Consider the following 26,047-nt stretch of genomic DNA (forward strand, 5'->3'; position numbering starts at 1 on the left):
GAGATATATTAGCTCGTGGGTGTGCTTAATTGAATCAAGAAATAGCTTTGATCAAATGCCAATCGAATACCATGTTTATGAGCGTAATATATAATAAACGCGAGTATCTTACCTATTAAATATACGTTGTTTCTCTCTAGTTTTGGCACTCGATGTAAGTGAGATATTACAATGACTAAGTCAAAATCAAATTTAATAAAAACTGCCAATGAACAAAGTTAATTTTTGCCGACTTTCCACGGATGCAAGCGTCGTTCAAGACTCTTTTCCTGCTTCTGCGCAGAGAACTATTTTGTGTAGTAAGATGCGTAAAATTCGACAGTTATAGAAAGTATTTTTCGCGCCATCTATGAATCGAGGATTCAAATTGATTTTGATGAGCCATTCCAACGTAAAATTAATGTAAGTGTTGTTGCTATTTACTCTGCCAAGCAGAGTAGAAATGCTATTTAAATGGTTTACTTAACTAGTAGTGCTGTTTACAGAAAAGCGAGAAACGAATAAATGACTAGACGCACACTTGAAATAAGAAAACAGATTAGATGAAACATACCTCTTCAAACGAAACATCGCTTGAATAAACAGTGTAGGTAGCACGGGACCTATCCTAAGTCCCTGCAGCTATTGGTAAGCTAGTTTAACGTTAAGGTACATAGATATAAGATTAATCGCCTGTAATATTGTTATAATAATAATTCAACATTAATTCAATGTTACCGCAATTGAAGTTCAAACTATATTTCTATTAATTAAACAGGGAAACATGATTAGATTTCGAGACAAATACATTTTATTGAGCAAGAAAATGTCCTCAGGGTCACAATAATCTTCACGCGACTTTGAGTACCAAGGGAACTAGAAAAATTTATAGATACAAGAGTAAATATGTTTGAAGACGTCGTGCAAATATTACCGGACTCTTAAATCTGCTGAAATATGCATCACACACGAAGAAAAACACATCCACAATTTGATTATTAGCAAATGAAAGTGGATAATTCGCGACAAAGAGAAAAATTCCTCTGCAAAAAGAAAATTCCTGGAACATGAGAATAGGAGACTGAATTTCACGGAATTGTTAATTATTGTCAGGAAACTACGTGGAACGTACCGGGTGTAACCGATATTGGGTGGACTTCGATAAGTCCCCTAAATACGCCCACTTTTGAACAGCGATACGCTGTGTTTCTGATCATTCGATGCAGTACACGGCGAACGGTAGACGGTGAACGGTCGTCGTCGGCATCCGGCAGGAGATGCCACAATAAAACTCGATCGAAACTCAGCGGTTTGCTGGCTACGATGGCTACGTGGTCGCGATGGTTGCTGCTAACTTACCTGGGCTTCAGTGCAGCATGGATGGACGAGAGGTATGAGGACCACAATTTCCGTCAATGTCGTCGACTCTTCTCCCTCAGAACTTCTGCCTTTTAATGTCCCCCTAACTTTAATATCTTTCTATCCAGGCCGGTGTTGGAGTCGCGGGACGGAAACCTGTTCATTTCCGCCGCGAGGGACAGGAACATCAGCCTGAAGATCCTGGGAGCCGGCTACGTCAACGTCAACGAAATTAATTTGCTGCACGTCGCTTCCGCGGTAACGGATCCCTTGAACGTCGCACCTTCGAGGCTCGAATCATCATAAACGAATTTATTCCAGGCGCAAAACGCGACACATCTGATCGAAAGATTACGAACGGGTTACCTGGCGGATCTAGAAGCCGATCTGCAGCGACTGACGCATATTGTCGAAGGGCCTGATGGGCTCGAACGAAGGATGGCTATGTTAAATGGCTTTGCGAAGTCGAACGACACATTCTCACCGAGTCTATTACGTAATCAGGTACAGGATGCAAACGATAATCGAATGAATATTTAATGAAGATGGAAGTTCGCAGTAATTAGCAAAATAATTTGTCATTTTCAGTCCGTCGCCGGTGTCTACACGAAAGTTCGTCTTCTCACCAACCGGGTGGGTATTATAAACTCAACTTTCACCCATGAACGGGGTGGAGCTGATTCTAGCCTGCGTCAATAACTTTACAGAATTATTTTTATTTGTAAAAGGATATTAACGCTGGCTGAGACAAATATTTGCTGAAACAATTCAGATTGATAACGAAGTTCTGGAAAACCTTGATCCGATGATCAATACAGTTTCGCAACTAATTTATTATATATTTATGAATATTCTATTAGGTGCGACGTCTGGAGAACTATGTGAGGTCGATAGAAGTAAAACTAGTAACAAACGAGTGTGATAGCTCACCTTGTCAAAACGGAGGCAGTTGCCAGGACCTCTATGAGGGATATCAGTGTAATTGCCCACCTAATTGGGAGGTAAGTGACGTTATATCAAACAGTTGAAAGGTAAGCATTGATTGTAAAACTTATTATAGGGACGCAATTGTCTGACCGACGTGAATGAGTGTGTGCGGCTGCAAGGAACTGATCTAGGCTGTCAGAATGGCGCTACGTGCTTTAATTATCCGGGATCATACAGGTATAACATACTCCATAATTACGTATCCATTATATGTCTTTTCGATAACTTTGCTTCGTTTCGGTAGGTGCGAATGTGCTTCGGGATGGCACGGTGTTCATTGCACGACGAAGACCTCAGTCTGCAACACGCAGAACTCTGAGGCATTGTGTGGACATGGCGTTTGCGTCAGCAAACCAGGCTCTAGGGATGGCTACACTTGCATTTGCGATCAGGTAGGTATTGTTGGCACTCAATATATTCTTTTAAAAATGTTATACATGGTTTAACGATTGATACAAATCCTATAAGATTTTCAACAATTATCGATCGAGCGATCCAATTTTTCATGTCGAAAATTTAATTTTAAATCTTTGTTAATTGATAATGTCTTCTCGTCCAGGGTTGGCAGGCCGAAACCACCAGTCCCGCCTGCACCAAGGACGTTGACGAATGCGCGGGTAACCATCGGCCATGTTCTGTGAACCCTTGGGTAAATTGTCAAAACGCTCCTGGTACATTCTTCTGCGACGCATGTCCTCGTGGTTACACCGGAAATGGCTACTACTGCACCGACATTGACGAGTGTCTGGTAAACAACGGAGGCTGCAGCACAGCGCCCCGGGTAGAGTGCATAAACACGCAGGTAATTGTCCCAAAGAAACATCAAATAAAAGCATACATCCTCAATTTTAATGAAACACAGTCGAACTGTCTTGATCGAGTTGTCGATGGGTCCTAGAACAATTTCCTTCGAATTTACTAGCTTGTGTAATCTTGTATCAGGGTTCGAGGATGTGTGGACCATGCCCCACCGGTTACAACGGCGACGGTGTCACCTGTGTATATGTGGGCGGCTGCAAACTGAACAACGGAGGTTGCCACCCCTTGGCGACGTGCATCGAGAACGCAGCACTTACTAGCGCTTACGTGCTATGCCGATGTCCAGTTGGTTTCACGGGCGATGGTATTGGCCCAAATGGTTGCCATCAGATAGCAACACACATCACTGGCTATGGCGCCTGCTTCAATAATCCTTGCGTTCATGGGAGTTGCCATCCCAAGGATGGGGACAACTACGATTGCTTGTGTGACGCCGGATACATTGGTGAGAGCTACGAAGAGTTTTAAAAGTCTATCTATCACTCTGAAACAAACTATAACCATGACATGGAAGGACGATTATTCAAGAACAAATTAGGGCTTGAAGCAAAACTCCGAAATATTGCTTCCTCTTGTGTTAAATAATTAGAACTAATATTGCACTATGTGTTCATTTAAATTGCAACTACTCGCTTTCGACATAAACGCATAAAATTAATGGAGAATTATTTACGTCCAGTAACATATAACGTGCTAAACGTTCTACATTACGAACCACTGAAACAGGATCTTCCTCTTGCCCATACTGTCACTGTTATCCATTTTAAGCCAACGAGTTGATACTCATGTTCTTCCGTTAATATTCCAGGGAAAAACTGCAACGTAAAGGATCCCTGCAAACCTAATCCTTGCAAAAACTCTGGTACCTGTAGACTCGTGGACGGAGCCGCGGTTTGCAACTGTTCTGCATCGTACACCGGCAGCAGATGCGAGAACCCGCGACAGACTTGCGGCGGTGTGACCCGAGATCTTGTCGGACAGCTCGTGTTCCCCAGAGATGGAAACGTTTATCAGAACGGCCTGAGCTGTGCGTGGCTTCTCACTACTAATAGTTTGCTCGTCCTGAACGTCACCTTCACCAAGTTCAATATCGAGAAATCCACTGACTGCAAATACGATTTCCTGCAGGTACGGGGACGAAGGACACAGTCCTCGAATATTTAACCTCTTATATAACGGATCTTTACACAACTGCAAGTCGCAAGATCTTCGGACGAATATTGTTTTCTCGTTGTTTGCGGTGGAACAGTTTTCTGGTTAGATTAAGAGCTAGGAATTGAATAGTTTCGTGGCAATCTCAAGACTTTTATAAATTATACTATTGAGGAAGTGATTTTATATCGTAAATAAGATGGGAAAATAATCCGTTAGAATTCACACATTATTTATCACATTGTACGTATTTAGCATAAAGTAGAACTTGAATGTCTCTTTACGTAAAATTGCTAATTCTTCATCGTGACGCATTATGTAGCTCTCTTCCAAACTGGTCTATTTCTCTGTATCGGATTTTTTCGACCAGCGTTTACGAGCTCTCATAAAAAACACCCCCCTCGAAAATACCACACGAATTTTTAGTAGCTGCAACCACGTTATTACCATGTTCTAACTCGTAAAGTACGCAGTGTCGTTAATACACTTTTAACACACATACACACACACACATGTTGCTCGGCGCAGTCGATGTTAATACACCAGCCGCTAGATTTTTAAAACTTGTGTCCACAATGTACGTCAGGTAGGACAAGATAAAACAGTTTAACAGTTATTTCTACCTCCTCACTGTAGCTTTAACAAGTCCGATACTACAAAAATTCTGAAAAACCGAACTAACTCGTTCCAAACGTATGAAACAGAAATGTTTAGACCCGCGTAAAAATCGTGCAAAGTTCCTGTGATCTATATTAGTCAACAGGTAGAATATAGACGTCTTTAGAAAGAAATTTCCAGTTAATTCCAGACTTAAGATATTTTGCAGAACAGATTCGAAGATATTGAATAATTGGCAACGTTTCAGATCCACGACGGTAGGAACGCTGGCAGCCAAATGATCGGCCGATTCTGCGGCAACACATTGCCTAATGGGACCGGGAACATTATATCGTCCCACAATTCCTTGTACTTCTGGTTCTATTCGGACAACAGTATCTCCCATGACGGGTTCGCGTTCCGTTGGGATAGCATCCCACCCATTTGCGGCGGATCTCTAACAGATGATTACGGAACGATCACTTCGCCGGGTTCGCCTGGTAGATACCCGCCTAACAGAGACTGCTTTTGGCATATCGTTGTCCAACCTTCGAAGAGGATACAGCTTCATTTCGGTCAGCTCATGATCGAAGAACATCCTACCTGCGAGAACGACTACCTCGAGGTTCGTAGATCTCATCTAAGCTTCAATCCCCTGCCTCTTGAAAGCAGTATCTAAGTTAGAGCATCAACCTGTTTTATGCGAGATATAGATAGTCATTAAATTAGCGAAGGTGCGTTCTGTGCGAACCAGATCAAAAAAATTGATTTGCTATTTTCACCGAACTAACAGTTCAATAAAACTTTGCATATTTTTGCCGTTTGAAATTTCGCCTACTCAACTTTTTTTTAAATGTATAAAATTAATGTGACATAATTCAGAAGGCAAGGGTCAAACTACGGTCTAAGAAGAAACGATGTCCTATTTTTTTCAACTTTGCATAGATAAGTAGCGAAAGCCGCGATAGGGTGGGTCTCTACTGCAACCACACGCGCCCACCCCCTCTCATCGTGCCAGGATCAGAAGCCGTGCTCCATTTCCATTCTGACAGCGCCGGCCAGGATTCTGGATTCCAGATTCACTATTCCACCATCGAGGGTAACAATCTTCTGCCGATTCGACGAGCGCTATGAATGAAAATCGCGCGCCCGACATCCTTTATCTGGAAATCAAATGAAAAATTATTCTTTCAGGAATACCTGGCTGCAACGGAGTGTACACCAATCACGTCGGCTCCATCACCCTTCCTACGTACCTGTCCTCTTACCATGAGAATATGGAGTGCGATTGGAGGATACAGATGCCGGCTGGCGAACGTGTGCAAATCACCTGGTCGAAGTTTGATTTGGAGAATTCGAATAATTGCAGATTTGATTTTATCGAGGTTCTCTATATATCCTTATCTTGACAATCTATATTTAATACTAACGAGTGTTTCTTTGTAAAAATGACAGGATCGAGTTTATTCAAACTTTTTTAAAACTGTTTTTACGAAAGATTTTCCCCAATTTCAATTATTTTAAATTAAAAACTGAGAAAATTTTGACCGGTTTGATAGTTTCAGTGTTAAGAATCAAGTTGAAACCACTGTAGAGCGTATTAGTTCAGCTTTAATTTGATCCCTCGAAGTTAACAAATCTTTTAGTAATTTCTAAATTTTTGCAGATCTACGACGGTCCAACCAACGAATCGCCACTGATGGGTAGGTACTGCGGCACGACGCTACCGCCGTCCCTAAAGTCAACCTCGAACGAGCTGCTGCTGGTCTTCAGATCCGACTTCACGGTGCAAGGCGAGGGTTTCACCCTCTCGTACTCAGTCATCTGCGGCGGTGTATTCACTGAGGAGTCTGGCTCCTTGCATTCGCCAATGTACCCGGAAATTTATCATAGCTCTAAAGTCTGCATCTACGAAATCGCGCTGCCACTTAACAAGAGGATCGAGCTTACTGTGCAGGACTTGGACATCGAAGGCCCGGACCCGGGGGACTGTTACTTCGATTATCTAGAGATCTTCGACGGGGACAATGAGAATAGCACCAAGCTCGCCACCCTCTGCGGCGATGATGGACACAGACCCTTTGATCCCTTTTACTCTACTCACAATTACATGCTGCTGAAGTTCGTCAGCGACGATAGCATACAGGAGCATGGCTTCTTTGCGAACTACACGGCCATTGACAGCGGTACGCATTGTTTAGGATAAGATTCAATTTCACTTGCATATGATACAGTAAGCCATATAAAATGCAAAGACCTTGGTCTGAAAAGTAGGTCTTGTGCTTTTATTGTCCAGTCAATTGATAAATTAATGTTTATTTGATAGCGTGTGGTGGACTTCTCAAGGAACCGACAGGGATAATAAACTCCCCACCGCGAGAAGGTGCTGGCGAGAAGTGCACCTGGACTATACAAGCACCGCCAGGCCACGTGGTGCAGCTTAGCTTCTTGTCGTTCCAAATCGAGAAAACCTTCCAATGCAGAGATGCTTACGTGAAGGTTTTCGAGAACTATTTGACCTCCGACATGAACATGCTGGGCATGTACGTATGGACTCTCTGAATTCTTAAAATGATTATTCAGTGCTAAATTCTCGAAAAATTATTGCATGGCAAGGATGATTATATTGACCTTGTCGCTCAATAGAAGTAACTAACAACAGCTTCCTTCTTCAGCTTCTGCGGAACGAAGAAACCGCCGACACTGGTGACTGAAGGTAACGTAATGACCATTATCATGAACACAGAAGGCTTGTTCCTATCGCAAAGTTCCGACGAATTCGTCGCGTCGTACCACTTCATGGACGCCTCGAAGGTCTGCGGCGGTCATTTCATGAGGTCGAACGGCGTGATCAAATCACCGAATCACCCCAACCGCTATCCAAGCAGAAGGGAATGTGTGTGGCTATTGGAAGCAGCGAACAAGCACAAAGTGATCTTGAACGTTCAGTCGTTCGATGTTGAGTTTCACCGCTCCTGTATCTACGATTATCTAGAGATCAGGTGCAACATTTAGTCGAGACGTCCACGTTTCTTGATCGAGTGGTTAATTAATTTCGGCTAATGTCAGTCTACGATTATAGAAATGGCGGCTACGAAAATTCACCCCTGATTGGCAAATACTGCGGAACAGACATCCCAAGTCAGATCATAAGTCAGAGCAATCAATTGTATTTGAAGTTCGTCTCCGATTCTTCGAGACAGTTTAATGGGTTCGTCATCGAATGGGATAGCACTACGTCTGGTAATTAACTACTGCTGAATTACAAATCTATTAGGTTAAGTCATAAATAAGTTCCAATATCAGAGAAGAAGAACATGATTATTCGAATAGTAAAGATTGTAACATTGACGATGCTTCTCTTTGTACGTCCTAGGTTGCGGTGGTACCATGAACGCCGCCACCGGCGACATAATCTCCCCGAATTACCCGCAACCATACTCCCATTCGAACTGCTACTGGAAGATCTCCGTGGCTCCGGGCAGCTTGGTGCGGCTCCTGATAATCGATCTCGACTTAGAGCCTCAGGAGAAGTGCATATTCGATTTCATCGAGCTTTATGAAGACATCGATCCAAATGACAGGCAGAGGTACTGCAGTAGCTCGCACCCGAAGGTCATACAAGCTAAGTCGAACATGCTGAACATACGTTTCCGCACCGACTACAGCAATTTCGGTCGCGGTTTTCATCTCAAATATGAAACACGTGAGTTGTCTACATGTACCATATACTCCATTCTACTTTACTCTAAATTATTCCACATTTTATTCGACAAATGTCTCGGCTTGTTCATAGTTTGTCAAAATACATTGCACGGTTTCAACGGCGTGATCGAGTCGCCTAATTTCCCGGACAAGTATCAAGATATACTAAATTGCACCTGGGTGATCGATGCGCCTCTTGGCAACAAGGTCAATGTGACTTTCTCGCATTTCGAGTTGGAAGGACAGCCGGAACAGGAGCCAACTTGTCAGAACTATCTGGAAATCAGAGAGCGCATGGACAGCTCAGCGGACACGCCGCTCACGAAGATTGCAAAGCTCTGCAGCACGCACTCCGTTCCTCGTCACACGATTTCTTCGACGCAGAATCAAGTGCTCATCCATTATATCGCAGCAGTGCCCACCCCCGTCAACTTCCGATTGGAGTGGTTGATAGACGGATGTGGAGGACATCTGACGAGGCCGTTCGATTCGTTCACATCGCCGAATTACCCGCTCAGCTATCCGACAAGTGTCGACTGCGATTGGCTGATTGAGGTCGATTACATGACCAGCATAGAGCTCACTATCCATGATGTGAGTGTTCATTCTATTCGCTCATTCGGTAACAATCTTGTAGGAGATGGCCTAAACATTAAATGATACTTTAATCTGTATGTTCGTTGTTATAACGAAATATTGATTATTAATTGTAATCTGGAAAATTTAAGTCATTAATTTGTAAGAAATCTAGAGGATTCGCAGTATCAAATGGGTGAATTTCTATTAGGCTAGGCAGGGTTTCTGGCTCAATGCTGATGAAAGTCATTGTTTCTAGATCAACATAGAAAAGCAGAAGGGTTGCTACTTCGACAAGCTGCAAGTATTTAACGGCGGCGATACAAATGCGCCGATGTTAATCGAGATCTGCTACTCCGATAACCCGCTGGTGTACACCAGCTTTGGAAACAAGATGTATCTGAAATTCCATTCGGACGTGTCGTACGCTTCGCGCGGTTTCAACGCCAGTTACAAAAGCGTGCCTATTCAATGCGGTGGTAACTTTACCGCCGACACCGGTATCATACATTCCACCAACTATCCGAAGAATTATCCGGAACATCAGAACTGCCAATGGTTACTGCAGGTGCAGCCGAACTATCTAGTCAATCTCACCTTCTTGGACTTCGATCTGGAAAACTCTAAGAACTGCTCTGACGATTATGTCAAGGTGAGAGAACGATCGCCGTCGACGGGGACATATAGGACTATGAAGATATTAATCCTGAAGTCCCTAAACAGTCTAAAGGGAAAGGATACTTATCCTAATCACCGGAAGACTTAGGGAAACAGAAATACTTTAGAAAATCGAGAGAGTAAAAAATACTTTTAAATCTTAGGAAACCTAAATTGTCGACTTTTAAAATTTGAAAATTTAGGGACTTAGAAATATTTGTTCGTCACTTGTAATGAATCTAGAATGATGACAATATTAATTACGAATCGTAGAAAGTCCGAGGGGTTGAAAACATTGATCATAAATTCTGTAAAATCTGAGTGATTAAATCCGGATTTTTCAATTTACCTGTCGCGAGAGAAGTGAAAGGGTGCAACGTTTAGTTTCATTTCGTTCGCGATCCCGCAGTGTCAATCGCCGGTAACGTAAATGAAATCTCCGTTTGAAAGCGTGCATTTGCATAAAGTTCCGCAGTCCGGTGATACGAAACCGTGATGTTGACAGATATACAACGGTCCAACAAAGGATTCGCCGTTAATGGCGACTCTCTGTCAAAACGAGCTTCCAAAGCCCTTCATCGCAACTGCAAATGAAATGTTGGTCGTAATGAAAACAGACAGCTTCGTCTCGGCGAAAGGATTCAAAGCGATGTACTCTTCAGCTTGCGGCGCTCGGCTGATAGTGAAGGATCAAGGATACCTATCGCCAACTTGGACTCATTCCGGCAGTTTTCTGAACTGTACGTGGACATTGATCGCAGAAGATCCAGGTACGTTCCAGAAAACATAATGCCACCAACACTAATGTCAGCAAGATTCATGTATGGCCTTACGAAAATAATTTAAGAGCAAACAGTAAATTTTTGTTAAAGTTCCCACAGTAGAAAGTTAGTATAATCGAATTAATTCTGCAGACAAAAGTATGAGACAGTACGGTGTTCTTCTCATGCGGAATCAACCGTTGCGCTACCACTTTTATATTCGTCCTGTGAATATATTAAATGTCAGTTGGTTTCTTGATTTGTTACTATTGTAGAGGATCACGTTACCCTGACATTTGGACAATTGGCCACGAGCATGGAGACGCTTCCAGAACTTATTGATACGAGCTGTTCAGAGTCGTTTGTCGAGGTTCACGATGGTCTGGACGTAGATGGACCCTCCTTGGGCCAGTGGTGCAACAATATCGTGCCTCTGCCCGTAACGAGTAGAGGAAATGCGCTCACGATACACCAATACGTAGCATACTATACGCAGGAACACTTTTCATTAATTTATTCGACGCTAAATACAGGTGAAGAAACATCGTGTAATTACCGTGGTTCCCTATAACTCGATCAAGTCCAATTTTTCAGCTTGCGGAGGCAACTACAGCTCCTACTCAGGGAAGATCGCCTCGCCGTTGTACCCTAACAGCTACCCTCTAAATTCGGAATGTGTTTGGTTCCTGCGAAATTCACCTGGCAACAGACTGAAGCTGACCTTCAGCGAATTCGATCTGCAGCCAGGCGAAAACTGCGATCTTGACTATCTTGAGGTTCGCGAGGACAACGGAATCGGAAAGTTGCTAGGCGTGTTCTGCGGGAACACCGCAGAGTCTATCGAAACGTCAGCTTCGATCTGGATGAAGTTTAGAAGCGACGGCGACGGGGTGGCCAAGGGGTTCGTGGTTGATTATACCATCGAGGGTGGAAATGAGCTCAGCGGACCCACCGGTCGAATCACCTCGCCTCTGTACCCTATGGCCATCAAAATCGGCGAACGACTTTCATGGCGAATCACCGTCGAGTATCAGCAACTGATCAAGATCGAGCTCAAGGACATATTCATCGAGACCTTCGGCCACGGTTGCTACTCGTATCTCCGAGTAAATAGCCTACCGCAAATGTTCCTGCAAACCTGTCTTGGAATTTCTAATCAAACTGTTTCTTTTAACGCGGCTAGATCTACGATGGCTACAACAACGAGGCAGCGGTTTTATTAGAAAGCTGCAACATGGACAGCACTGGCCCTGTGACGTCATCCACCAACGTCGTCTACATAGAATCGCTAGTAGAGTTCATCCGATCAGGTAGCCGATTCGACATCTTCTGGGTCCAAGTGCCAACGAGCGATGCCATCGGGGATACCGAAACGAAACGTAAGTTGCAAATGATTCTTGTATAATAACGTTGGAACGTATTACATTTAACACGTGGAATTGCAGTGGACAACTGCACCAATCTGATCTCCTTGGATAGCAACGACGGCATCGATATTCGTTCTCCTGGCTGGCCAAATGGATACGCGGAAAACTTAGAATGCATCTGGCTGATAACCTGCCCGCCAGGCTCGCACATAGTCCTGAGACTGCTCAACTTGGATATAGAGGAATCCGAGAACTGTTTCGCGGACTCGTTGTCGGTTTACGACGGCGATGCGCTGAATACGCCGGAGGAGGCCGAACTGTTGGAGAAGATGTGTCTAGCGAATTCCTCGCACACTCAACTCCAAGTGAGCGACAACGTGATGACCGTGATATTCGAGTCGGACGGATATATCAACAAGACAGGATTCTACGCGACCGCCCGTCGTGGTAAATTTATTCTCGAAATTCCTAACCCTTTGCGCCCTGATGTCTCCTCTAATCTATCTGTCAGATATAAGAACGACAAATGTTAATTGCAGAGTGCGGAGGCAAATTGGCCGGTCCGAATGGAGAGATCACTATAGACTCCAAATCGTCGGGCAGGACAATTCGTAGCTGGCAGATTTCGTGCGAATGGGATATTCAGGTGAAGCCTGGGCGAACTATAATCCTAGATTTCATTGAGGTGTCGACGGATCAGAACTTGGATTGCGCGCAGAATTACATGCTGGTAAGACAGGATATTGATAATAGATAAATGTCTCATTATGAACGAGAATTTCTCGAGTAAACTAAGTAGCTAAAATTTTTAATGTCTTCAATGATTGAGGGATCATATAATAAGACAAATAATTCATTGAACGTCCTTTGTAGTTGAAAAATGGCGATAAGACATCATCCAATTTGCTGGGCGATGGTAACTATTGCGGCAACGTACTGCCTCCAAGTCTGACGAGCTCCGGAAATCGCATTTACGTGAAATATGCCAGCGTTCGACGGAAAGCACGTCTAAAGATATTGTACAGGTGAGAAACCATGAATTCTCCATTCGCTTGACATAATTTGTTGCACGCAACTTATCAACTTATTCACTATATTCCAGGGAACTCGGCATGAATTGTGGTGGCGAGTATATACTTAAAGGCAGATCATTGAATATCTCGACGCCGAACTACCCTAATATTCCACCACCATACTCAGAGTGCACGTGGACAATTATGGCGCCAAGCAGAGAACGAATATCCGTTCACTTTGTCGATAGATTCGACTTGAGTAACACTCCCAAGTCAGTTTGTCACTGATTAATTAATCGTGAACTTCCCCATGAATCTAAATCTTAGTTGTCCAAATTCTGTCATTCGCAGTATTATTTGTCCCTCGTCTAATCCCGTTCGAAAATAACTTTATTTTCAATGGGGAATTAAGCTAGTAATAAGGAAAATGAAAATTCTAATTGAAAATAAGGAGATCGCAATAATGACAATTGCTTTCAGTTGCGAAAGGGAATACGTGGAGGTAAGAGACGGTGGAACTCAAAATTCAAAGACTCTGGGACGATTTTGCAATGACATTGCGCCTAGCACTATGTTAACTACTGGGAACATGGTGTTCATACACTTTTACTCGGAGCTACATGAGCCAAGGAATGGCTTCAAAGCAAAACTCTCTATCGGAGGTGTGTTTTCATTCGACTTTTCTAATCGTTTTAATAAAAAATGTTTTCGAAATATCTAAAACTCGATCAGTTGGAAGAAAAATAAGTATAACTGATCTCAAGCGATCTACTCTCGTTCACAGAGGGATGCGGAGGCACTATTCGAGGTACTACTGGCGTTGTATCGTCGCCTAATTACCCATTCTACTACAAGCAGAACCTGACGTGCACCTGGGTGATAGTAGCGCCGGTCGATCACACTCTGAAGTTACAGTTCGCCGATTTAGATTTGCCATCCGCCTATCAATGCGAGCTTACCGATCATGTAACCATCAGCGAAAGGAATCCGGAGAACGAAACGAGTATGCAAATCACCTTGAAATCGGTCTAATTTATTCAAGACAAATTTATTCAATTTGCCTTTTAGTTTCATTAGTTGCCGTATGATTTCTGTAGAAAATAACTCGAAGCTAATTATTGAGTCAATGTAGTTTATTTCTCTTATTCGTGGTAGATGATAGGAACAGAACAAAATACATTTAAGAAAGTTCATATGATAAAATGACGTTCTTTCTCGTCCAGGCATCAACAAACTAACAACTATCTGTGGCGTCAACGAGTCCAGTATCTTTGAAACATCAATGAACGAGGCTGTGATTCAGTTTAGGACCGACAATTTCGAGTACCATAATTACAGAGGGTTCAAGCTGAGATTTACGTCCAATACAGAAAGTATGCTAATCGATGAGCATTACCTTATCCATCGTTTTCACGATCGTTGTTCATAGAAAAATATACGATATATTTGTCATAGTTTGCGGAGGTTGGCTGACCGCATCGTCCGGCACCCTAAAGTCGAAAGGATATCCGAACATTGCCACACGTCATAGGTGAGTGGCATAATCTATAAGTCAAATTTCAACTGACTTAGTTTCGTCTTCTTCTCAAGAATACATTTTTTATAATAAAAATGTTACTGTCGCAGATACTGCGACTGGAAGATTAAGGTACCACACGGCTTGCAAATAGTCGTAGACATTGAGGACTATGACGCACCTAGCGCACTCGCGTCTCCGTTGATTGGTTTCTTGACGGTGATTATCGATCAAATTGTTCGTAGGAAATTCTATGAATCGTGAGAATTCTAAGTTTCTTCAAAAATTTCAGTTCTACAACGACTTCAAATTCAGATCCAGAATCAAAACAATGATCCCGAATAATACTCAGCAAGTTAAGAGCTCCAGTAATTTCATGACCATTGGATACACCGCGGCTCTTGGGTACCGAGGATTCAAAGCAAACTATCATTCCCAGTATCCGAGTCGTAAGCTGCTCCCAATCTTTCTATTATGATAGGATAAGATAGGACTAACTAACAAACTAAATCGCATGATTATTTCAGCCTGTGGCGACAAGGTGTTCAACATGAAAGGTAACCTGTCAGCGCCGAGAACTTTGCCGTTCAACGAATCATCGTTCTACTGCGCGTGGAGCATAGAAGCACCTAAACAGCTAACAGAAGGCGCGGGCAGCACTGGAGTGACACTGTCTATTTGGGTAACTGGTATTGTAGGCGAAATGCGCGGCGTAGCCAGCTGGAAATATTGTAACAACTATCAGTTTATCAGCCTTGTCGGTGAGTTCGCGAACGTTTTAACTACTAGATTAATCTTTGAATTCCACAGCCTAAATAAAAACCACAATAGTTTGAATTTATTAACACCAAACCTAAGAATTTTATTCAATCATTATGTGTGAAGGAGTTTATAATTTCAGCAGCTTTGAAAACCAGTCGTTTTGGCCCACTCGATAGGTTTAGTGTTAAAATCCTTTTTCTTTTATATCTAATGTATTTAATTTCGCAGACTACGGTCAGATCTGCGGAAACGTCACCGAACCAAAATACCTCAGGAGCCCAAGCCTTAACAACGAGGTGGTGGTAAGTCGTCAAGAATTATTAAATCACCGTGCTCTGTTGAAACAGATTCCTCATTTACGATTTTTAATCATTTCCTAGATTGCAAACGGTACTTACGGGAAACCAATGAAATTCGACGCACAATATGAATGGCAACCTTGCGGCGGTACCTTGGAAGGTCCAACGCACGAGATAGAAACGCCAAAGAATATATCCTTCCCCATTAGCTGCGCCTGGAACATTAATTATCCCGACACTGGAGAACTAATAAAACTGGGCTTCTCGAAAATGAACCTGAGCTCTTGCGAAAAAACTTATATCACCGTTAGGTACTCAGCACCTGTCTCGTATTTCTGCCGGTAGCTTAAGTCCAATTTAAGGCAGAAGTTTTCGATAACGTTTGCAAATTCCAACTGAACTCTTTACAGCCGTTTTTATTGCAAACTATCAATTGTTCACTATTTTCTACGATCATTTGTCTTCAGTGTTTTAATTGGAACCGAAGCTTTCGATTTATACTTGTTGCTTTCGTTTCCTTAGAAATGGTGGACCACTCTCGCCATTAATCGGCACCTACTGCGGAAACATAAAACCAGAGAACATAACAAGCACCGGTAACCGATTATGGATCGAGTTCTTCGCGAAAAGCGAGCCGAACGAATTCAAGCTAACTTTGGAGCCGTCGAACAATGGCTGCGGAGGATCTGTGCGCGGCAAGAAGAAACAAATCTCTTCTCCAAAGTAATTGAAGTCAAGAGACAATTAAATGTTACACGGTAATTTGGCTTTTCATGCAACAAGAATTTTTTTAATTGCACAGTTTCCCGAGCCTGTATCCGAACAAGGCGGATTGCACATGGGACATTGTCGCGGAAAATGGCTATCACATTGGACTAGTTTTCACCAATCGTTTCAACTTGGAGAATAGCCCGAACTGCACCAATGATTATGTAGAGGTACTTGGAAAGTTCAGCTTAAGAAGTTCTCTATTGTTGATAATTCTGCAAAATCAAATATTAATCACAGTTAAACAATTTTCAACAATTCTAGTTACACTTGTTATTCGAAATGAGAAATGTTAGAGGTTCTTCACTTTTTGAACTGATATGCTTTCTTTTCATTATAAATATCTGAATTAGTACTAACAAGTGACAATGATTTCCAAATAGATGTTCGACTCGATAGAAAATCCGGATGGTAGTAGGACTTGGAAGAGTCTAGGAAAAGTATGTGGCAGAAACACGCCCCCGCAATTCAATTCGACCAGCAATCGTATGAAAGTCACCTTCCACTCCAACGACAAGATCCAAGGGGATGGTTTCATGGCGCTCTGGAACGTGAATTGCGGCGGCGTTTTCAACGTCACCAAGAAGACACAAGTCATCATGTCTCCTAATTATCCGAACATGTACAAACCGAACTTGTTCTGCAATTACACTCTGGTCGCACCTGGTGAAGACATTGTCGTCAAATTCACAGAGTTTCAACTCGAGCCCAGTAAGTCTCCGTCTGCGCCATCCACATCCAAGATTGCATTCAACGTTTTCTTAACAACTAGGGATAGACAATTGTAACAATAGATTGTTTTGGTTCCAGGTCGCAGGGACTGTCGATTCGACAACGTAACGATAACGTACTACGATTCTTATTACTCCTATAGCGACGTCGATACTTATTGCGGCGACAACAAACCATTGCCGGTTTTGTCGAAAAACAGTGTGGAGATCCTGTTCAAAACGGACCCCTATATTCAACGATCCGGCTTCCTATTCCAGTACTTCCTCAAATGTATGAGAAGCAAATGTTTAATCGTGAACGCTCTGAAATAATTTTATTAAAAATTAATTCATGTTCTGCACCTGATTAAATGTAACAGTTTGATCACTTTCTAATTGCATTGTAGCTTCATGTACTCACTGGAATTTTGAATTATGAAATAATGAAATAATGAGTCCACTTGCAAGGCAATGATTCAGAAATGGATGTTTGCGAATCAAGCAAGTAATATTCTGCGTTTCCGTAGCTTGTGGCGGAGAAATAACAAAACCGGGAAGGATCGAGCCGCTCATGCGAGGCGATAAGTACTTTAACGGAGTGTCCTGTTCTTGGACAATCCGTGCACCACCTGACAAGCGTATCCTTCTACGTTTCGAAAAGTTTATCCTGGAGTATAGCCAATCGTGAGTAAAACTCGGCGCATCTTTGCTCAGGCGGCTAAGATGTGCATCAACTGAAACAGAAAGATCTTTTCTGTATCTAGACTTCTCTACATTCTGACCAATTGGTTTTTAAACCTGGATGAAGATGGTATCATCATGTTGGTACATTTTTATCGATTAGTCAAAATAAATTGCAACAAATTCCATTGTTCTTTACAATAAAGCTTGAAAGCAATCCAGGTTGCCTGAACAAGGGGAGATTATAGCTCGATGGTATTTGAATCTGCAACATTCTAGAACAATTCAAATCGTTCGCAGATGTTTCTACGACAACTTGGATATATACGATGGCACAGTGGAGGACGAGGAGAAGAAACTGGCCCGGTTGTGCGGCAATCTAACAGATAACTTGCCTATAATCGGAGCAGCGAACAACACTATGTACCTACGTTTCCACGCGGACTCGAACCGGGAATACGAAGGATTCATGGCCGAGGTGAGCGCTATAATAGTTTTCATATGTGTCTCGCTAACTGCAATTCAGTAAATAAAATGAATAGGTAATCAATCATCCAGTTTCAATAAATTGCCTATTCGACAACGTTTCAGGTCCTGTTCGTGAAGAGCTTCGAGGCAGGCTGCGGCGGCATCGTAGATCTGTCTTCGAAGGAATCAAAACCATTTAAAACGCAGCTGGGTTCCACTTATGAAAACTTAGAAGACTGCATCTGGCTTGTTAAAGCACCTCCGGGAATGAATATCAAATTCACCATCAACAGTATGGATCTCAAGAATGCTACTAAAAAAGCCAACAACACAACATGCAATGGTGATTTTCTGGAGGTAACGATCTTCAATCTCTCTGGAGGATGCGAAAATCATTTCTGATTGTTGGTAATAATTAGAAAGATTTCGGAGGAATGGTTGTTGAATGTTCTTTTTGTTTAGATTCGCGACGGTGCCAATTCTTTCTCCGAACTTCTGGGCAAGTTCTGTGGCGATAAGGCGCCATCGCCGATATTCACTACCTCGAATGTTGTGGGGATACGATTTTTCAGTGACGGAACAATCGTAGGAACCGGAGTCAGTGGAACGTTGGAAGCTGTAGATGGTACACGAGATTTTACCTAGAAATATAGGTCCTAGAATTTTATCATATTCCACATTTACAGAATTTTACTAATTTTTCAATCAAGAACTGCTTATCAAATCGAGTTGATTCAATTCTTAAATCATCCATGAAGATCTGACCTGCCGCAGGAATTCCCGTCGTCATTAAGAAATTAATGTACAAATCGTGTACAAATTTTTGACGCGTACTCAAGGAAAAAAATAAATCGTTTCAGCGTTCTGCGGCATTCCCGTTTGGACAGTGAACAAGACGGTGCAGGTCTTAACTTCTCCGAAGTACCCAGACAACTACGGAACGAGTGCAAGGTGCCGGTGGTTGTTGAAATCAGACCCGTCTAGTACAGAGAAAATGAGGATTGAATTCTTGGACATTGATGTGGCCGAGTCTGCTCGGTGCGATACCGATTACATCGAAATTACAGACAAACAGGTAAATCATTGTTCTGCGAATTTCATTATTAATATTATCTGCCGCTAAAAATGATCTTCTTTGCAACAGAACCGGAAATACATTGAAGAAGGCTTCGGACAGAATTTCATTTGGAGCGGACACTCGATGGATCAGTACTCGGTAATTAAATTCTACTTTTGAAAAAAAATATAGCACACATGACAAACAATGAAAAATTCACTGTTGCCAGGAGTTCCATTTGCCATCGACATCGGTCAGGTACTGCGGCAAAGAGCTGCCTCATCAGTACTATAGGTAACTAAACTCAATTCTTATAGAAGTTGACTGCTAAAGTACTCTGCCCGCGTTTTCTCTCGAGCTACTTTATCCAAGACTCCTGTTGTATACTTCTTCGTTTATTGCTACAGCTACAGCAGCGAGATTACGGTGACATTCAAAGGGGACACCGTCGGCCATAGAGGCTTCAAGCTTGAATTCAACAACGCAGCCTGCAGCCGAAATTACACTTCGGAGCAGGGTCGAATTGTCCACGAAGGAACCGAAGAGTGCTGGAACACCATCATTGCGCCAGCTAACCACACCATCGCATTGTATTTTAACAGATTCATATTTTACAACATGGAAGGATGCACGAAGACTGCCGTCGAGGCAAGTATCGAAATTGAAATCCCGTAACACGAACTGAAACTCATCGTTTGTTTTCTGTGGTCAGGTTTTCGAAGGAAACTTTAATGGCAAACGTTTGGCAACGTTGTGCGGCCTCGAGACGCCTGCTCCTATCTTCAGCGTCGGTAACAAGCTAAGCATACACTCCTGGAGTGAATTTAAGTCCATGTACGAGACCTATGACATCACTTTTACGACAACGGATGCAGGTGCGCGAAGAGATTCTCGAATTAAGTTTTAGTTTTAGTTAGTCATTGAGCAATAGTGGATACCGTGATCTTGAATTGGATCTATATCGCAGGCTTGTCCTTCTTCCATCCTTAATCGGGAATCTAAGATTATGTGCTCATAGCACTCTTGCTGGTATCTTTTATGCTGTGACTGAGAATAATAATTATCAGGCCTTAATAACTCCTTAAGTTAATGGTTAGGGGCGAAAGGCGCTTGTTGCAGATTGTCCTGTGATAATGAAAACAATGACGACTTGCAGGTCGCGGTTGCGGAGGCCGGATTTACAATTATGCAGGGTCGTTCACGTCACCCCTGTATCCAAACGAGTACCGCAACAACACTGTTTGCACCTGGGACGTGAGTGTGCCACGCGGCCTGAAGGTCATGTTGAAATTCGTTGTATTTGACATTGGTGATGATACCGGCTGCGATTCCAAGGCGAACACCCTGAAACTTTACGATCCTGCGCCGGATGGTGAACGTGTCCTGGCCAACACCTATTGCGGAGGGGTAACCTTTACTAATCAGAATTTCATATCACAATTCTTCAACCCCTCGATCTTTTCTGTCACAGTCTAATGAAAATCCTTCCTGATTCAGGACACACCAGCGCCGTTTTACTCTACTAAAGAACAAATCTTTGTGGTGTACACATCGACGATGAACAACGTTGGGACCGGTTGGATGATCAACTTCAAGGGTGTACAAGAAGGAGAAGTGAGGATAGATTGATACGGCATGAACCAATAATGATTTACAAAAATATTTATTCTTCGAAGTATATACATACATTCCGCGGGCTAACTGTGAACTGCGTTTATCGCTTGTTCCAGCAAACGCTTCTAACACTATGAACTTTGTCAACATCATCGAGTAAATTCATTATTTGTACATAAGGAGTGCAACGATGTCAGAGTCAATGGTTATGACTCGTCTTGTGGGTAATTATTAAATGAATGAGACTTGATATAATGCGTTCTGATTAACGAACGTCCTGAAAATCATGAAAAACGCTAGTTGAGTAACTCACGTGTGGAAAAAACATATTTTCTGTTCGTGTCATTGCATCGTTAAAATCACAGGAGTTACGATTGACAACCCCATAAAACATATTAACTCCGCATCATTAAAACGAACAATACGATATTCGAACGCGACGCTGAAGTGTTCACATGATCATGTATCACGCCTGGTCGCACTCCTGCGCGCCATTCGCATCCTCATTGCCATCATCCACTTTCTGGCAGTTTTGCGACTCTACGTCGACGGCTTCCTCATCCAAGGTTTCCGGTTCTTCGTCCTCTGCAACTTCTTCCGCCTCCACTTCTTCCGCCTCCACTACTTCCGGTTTTACTGCTCTCTTCTTCCTATCCTTACCTTCTTGATTCTTAGCAGCCTTCTTCTTATCCTTCTTCGTTTTGGACTTCGCTTTGGGTTCCTCTACCTCATCTGCCAGGGGCTCCTCTTCCACTTCCGGCGTCGTTTCCTTCTTCTTCTTCTCCTGGAGCTTCTTCTTGTCTTCTTTCACTTTTCCAGCCTTCTTGATATTGACTTTCTTCGGCTTCTTGTCTTCTACGGTGGTCTCCTCCTCGACCTTCGATTGCACTTTGTCTTTTACCTTGTCCTTCGACTTCTTCTCCTTCAGGGTCTTCTTGGATTGCTTCTGGTGCGCCTCCTGCGTCTCCTTGGCATATTTGTTAGACTTCTTCTTCTTGTCTGTTACAACTTCGCCGCTCTTTCCCTTAGGGTCAGCATTCTCCTTCTCCTTCAATTTCTTGTTCTTCGATTTCACCTCTTTCCCAGGTTTTCCTTCTTTCGTGCTATCACCGGATTGAACCTCGGCTTCTTTACCTTCGGAAGAGCTGCTCTTCCTCTTCTTCGTCTCCACCTTCTTGCTCTCGCCATCTTCAGACTTTGATTCCCTGGAAGAAAGAAATCGATCGAGTATTTTCTCGCTAATTATTGTGGTAACAGCGTGCAACAATTACAATGCAGTCTCTGAAAATAACAGTAAATAATCTTAAGTATCGTCAAGTTTTAGGACGCGGTTTATTATCGGACAATGAATGTTACGTGTTCGCAGCTCTTTTGACCTTTCGCGACTTGTCAATAAGTCGTTATGCCGTTGAATGATAAGTGAAATTATAGTCGGTACGTTATGAAAATAAAAAGATTAAGGGAACGGTCACTAAGCTGCGGATATTTGTGCAAATCTGTATTTTTCACACTGCACACGTTTCAAACGTTCCTAAAATTACATATTTCCAATTAAAAATGTATGAACGGAACTAATGTTAATTTAAAATTAAAATTCATTCTGTTAATTATACCACACGACATAATCTGTCGAAACAATTTCGAATAGAAACTAATCTGTAACTTTCACGTGATTGGGACATCGACACAACAACGAAGATAATGTAAATAGGAACATTGAGTGTATATCAACAAAAAGGTATTAAGACGTTAGTATGATATCGTCGTTGTCGAAGAACTGATCGTAAAAAAACTCTATGGACTCGTGTCTAGTATACCGACCATGTTGACTAATGTGTCGAAAGAGTTTGAATTCTACTGATCAAACTTGGGCTATCAAGACAACCGATTTAACAAGTACAGTTTGCTAACAAACAAGACTGCAGTTCAATGCCCAACAGATTCAACTATTACACTTTTCGATCGCTGTAACTTCGGATATTCAATGGTTTCTTCACGAACATATTTTTAAATTCCTTCTCTTAAAGAGAATGCGAAAGAAGTTGACATTTGCCGAGTTCTAGACAAGAATAGTCCTCCTCAGTTACTTCTCAAAGTATTATTATCTTCTGTGATTCACATGCTCGTTCTTTCTACTCACGAAATCCGTCTATTTAAAAGATTATTTACTTAATAATTAAAACAATCAGCTTCTGTAACGAAACTTATTAGATTGTGTAACGTGGTAGTGAAACTTTTGAATTTTTGTCTAATCTAGCCTGTCTTAAATTAGACACTTCCAGCTTTCATTTTAGCTAAGTCGCGTAGAAATAGCCACGCGAGAACATATCTCCAAAATTCATCCGAACTATCCCCTTTGAATTCATGCAATTTTCTTTGTATTTTCCTAGATATCCTAAGCCGCGAACGGCCTTATCACAAACTCGAATACATCTCAGAATGCATCTGCAACTCGAGGAAACATTATTTTCGCGATCACTGAAATAATCATGCCCTCCTTAACGATTTCCCGTCGACTTCGGAAGCAAAGTCCGTCAACAGAGAGAGATCCCGATAAGACGATAGCGGAAACGGTTGCGCAACAGCCTATCAAAACCTATCGAGACGAACGAGAACAGATTGTTTTCGCGAACTATCTACTCACTTCGAGTAAGCCACATCCCTCTTCTTCCTCTCGCTGCCGCCCGATTCTACATCGTTGGACCGTTTCTTCGCGAACGTCTCGCTGGCCAGCACCGCGACGAGCAGGAATAAGGTGAACAGCAACCAGATTCTGAAGAAATTCGGACGATTAAACGATAAATCTCAGCTGACAGGAAACGCTGCCGTTCAGCGATCGAACATCGGCTCACCGCATTTCGACTTCTCTTGTTTCCTCGGTTCACTAACTGTCGATAAACACGTCTACGGATCGGTGTATGGTCACAGCCACGATCCAGCACGACACTGACGGCCGTCCCGTTGGTCTCGCTTATATCTTATACGTGTCTCTGTTGATATCTCGATAAACACGCGTGCTCCCTGTCGCAACGCTCCCGCGGCTCGCGAAGATACCGGCGCAGATATCGCCCGAGTCGATCGCCGATTATTAGACGTTCGATCGAGTGTAATTGATCTTCTCCCTGGGATCGCTGACGAACGGCTGCCGTCAAAGTTTCGGGCACGACTTCGCCGAGAAGTCGCCAAACTTAGAAACAAAGGTATTACGGAAAATCGGGAAAACTCGCTCGTTTCGAATCGAATCGACACAAATTTTGTAAGAAACGACAGAGTTCGAGGACAATCGAAAAGACGTCAGTTTTTCTATGCTATGGTTACAGAAGAATGCAGTCAATATGACATGTAAATCGCTGTTTATATTAGACCGAGTCATTGTAAATAACTTCTGATTCTACTAGGTAGAATCTATCATTCGTTTTGCGGAACAGATAAGGGTTCCAAATATGTAAAGTAGAGAAACGAAAAATAGCGTAAGTTATTTATGACTCAACCTAATAATAAGCACAGGTAAATGTAGCATGCAACAGAGAAGTTGGTCTACGATACTGCATCATGCTCGAATAGATTGCGGTTCTCCGGCAACAAATTCCTGACAATGATCTAGCTGCTGTGTACCTTAAGGGAGCTCTTAATTGAAACAAGTCCTCGGTTATCCCGGACTAATCAAATGTACATGTTCATTCCGTATAACAGAGCAGGGCACAGTAAATTCTTATCGATCTTGCTTACGTTAGATTGAAACGGATGATAGAACTTCGATATCGATGGTTCGCTCGACCGAAGTTCTATTTTGTGTTACTGCGATGCAAACGCGTTATTCTTTTACCATGCAAAGTGTCCAAGTGTCCGATACTTATGAATACGACTGGACAGTAGCAATTCTCCGTTTCAAGTCCGAAGTTCGAGTGCCAGATCGCGAACAATGTTGTCTCGGCTGGTCTCGAATCGAAACGCGGTGGAACACTGTTCCGGAAATAGCGGAGGCCCGTCCCTTCCCATTCATCGGATCTTCCTCGATTAGTTTCTCCGTCTCGTCCCGTTTCTTCTTTTGTTGTTCCCACTGTCGGCGACCGTTTCTCGGCTTCCATCCTCAGCTGTTTAATACAAGCCGAGATAATTAGGCCGGCACCTATCTAATCTTTGTACTTGCGAGTCTTCGACGTCGGCGAGGCACTCAATGAAACGCTGTGACAAACAACCGCTTTATTCTGCAGGTAAATTCCAGAAAGTCTCGGAACGAGACCATCCCGATGACGTTTGATACGAGAAAGTTACGGAAACAGAGAAGTTTTATATATAAATAGATGATTTGTATTTTTTTTATGTTTATCTATCGACATGTAAGATTCAGGGAGAGATACCAATTTGTATATAAAACTACGATCGCCAACAACCCCGTATGAGACTTGCGGAATCGCTTGTCTAGACGTAGATCTTCATCCGTGTTTTGATAAACGCGTGCACCTACAATCTCAACTCACCGGCTCTCGTCTTTTTATAATAAGACGTTTTCAATCGCTGCAGAGTACTCGAGATAAGTTTAGGAATTTTACTTGTAATCAAAATGCCTGATATGAAGTTATGAAATTATCCAAAACAATATTATCTACGTTAAAGCATGTTTCAAAAGTACATCTCCGAACAAAATCGTCCAATTCAGTTTTAAGTGGACCGTTAAACAAGTGATAAAAGCTTTGCGAAATTTGGATCGGCTTTCTTTTTTGGAACGTCTGTACCGCGCGCCATATTGTCGGCTTCCTGTCGCGAGTTATGTCACAGAGAAATTATTCTTTCAACTCGACACGTGTACTTTTATAATATATACTCGTTTCGGTGACAAATGCCAGGATTTTTGTTGATGCAATAATCAAAAGACTCGCGTATATACGTGTCGCAAGATCAAAAATTTTAAAGTTCTCTGAAATTCGTCCTGCAGGACTACTTTAAAATGTTTCCCTGTACCAGTTGATACGATCAACAAATACGGATGGAAGATTGGACAAATGTCTGAGAATATCCACGATTATCACGGAAGTGGGTAGGCAACGGTCGCTGGAGAACGCTATTCTTGGTGAACTTGTCACGGGATCGAGCGTGGGAGTCTCAAGGTTGATTTTCTTGGGCCGGTCCGTTCTATTTTCGAATTTCGGCTAGACAATCGTCTGCTCCTCTGCACTTTATGATCGTACATCCATTTCTG

At 42.6% G+C, this 26,047-nt stretch overlaps 2 protein-coding genes across 2 annotated transcripts; one reads left to right on the plus strand and one right to left on the minus strand.

Annotated features, from left to right (window-relative positions):
- The first annotated feature begins 1,212 nt into the window (after positions 1–1,212).
- Positions 1,213–21,157, plus strand: Cubn (Cubilin). Its single transcript, XM_078181811.1, has 53 exons — positions 1,213–1,370; positions 1,467–1,596; positions 1,660–1,842; positions 1,927–1,971; positions 2,199–2,339; positions 2,399–2,502; positions 2,570–2,717; positions 2,885–3,127; positions 3,268–3,589; positions 3,953–4,272; positions 5,162–5,518; positions 5,839–5,992; positions 6,088–6,278; positions 6,560–7,079; positions 7,220–7,436; positions 7,569–7,895; positions 7,976–8,136; positions 8,270–8,599; positions 8,690–9,192; positions 9,434–9,826; positions 10,337–10,601; positions 10,868–11,125; positions 11,187–11,698; positions 11,776–11,971; positions 12,038–12,406; positions 12,499–12,689; positions 12,833–12,984; positions 13,062–13,244; positions 13,453–13,634; positions 13,757–13,975; positions 14,196–14,345; positions 14,428–14,503; positions 14,599–14,707; positions 14,781–14,937; positions 15,016–15,249; positions 15,479–15,552; positions 15,631–15,860; positions 16,072–16,272; positions 16,352–16,487; positions 16,701–17,028; positions 17,128–17,319; positions 17,555–17,711; positions 18,009–18,186; positions 18,300–18,533; positions 18,639–18,801; positions 19,037–19,251; positions 19,321–19,392; positions 19,463–19,527; positions 19,641–19,881; positions 19,946–20,108; positions 20,390–20,640; positions 20,731–20,847; positions 20,964–21,157. Exons 1-53 carry the CDS (start codon positions 1,303–1,305, stop codon positions 20,982–20,984), a joined length of 11,148 nt encoding a protein of 3,715 aa, XP_078037937.1. The 5' UTR covers positions 1,213–1,302; the 3' UTR covers positions 20,985–21,157.
- On the minus strand, positions 20,881–24,017 carry LOC144470540 (uncharacterized). Its single transcript, XM_078181815.1, has 3 exons — positions 23,700–24,017; positions 23,492–23,620; positions 20,881–22,052 (listed from the first exon to the last, which is right to left on the minus strand). The coding sequence occupies exons 1-3, from the start codon at positions 23,702–23,704 to the stop codon at positions 21,314–21,316; spliced, it is 873 nt and encodes a 290-aa protein (XP_078037941.1). The 5' UTR covers positions 23,705–24,017; the 3' UTR covers positions 20,881–21,313.
- Between the last annotated feature and the right edge of the window lie 2,030 nt (positions 24,018–26,047).

This window comes from Augochlora pura, chromosome 5 (assembly GCF_028453695.1).
Source record: "Augochlora pura isolate Apur16 chromosome 5, APUR_v2.2.1, whole genome shotgun sequence".
NCBI lineage: Eukaryota > Metazoa > Arthropoda > Insecta > Hymenoptera > Halictidae > Augochlora > Augochlora pura.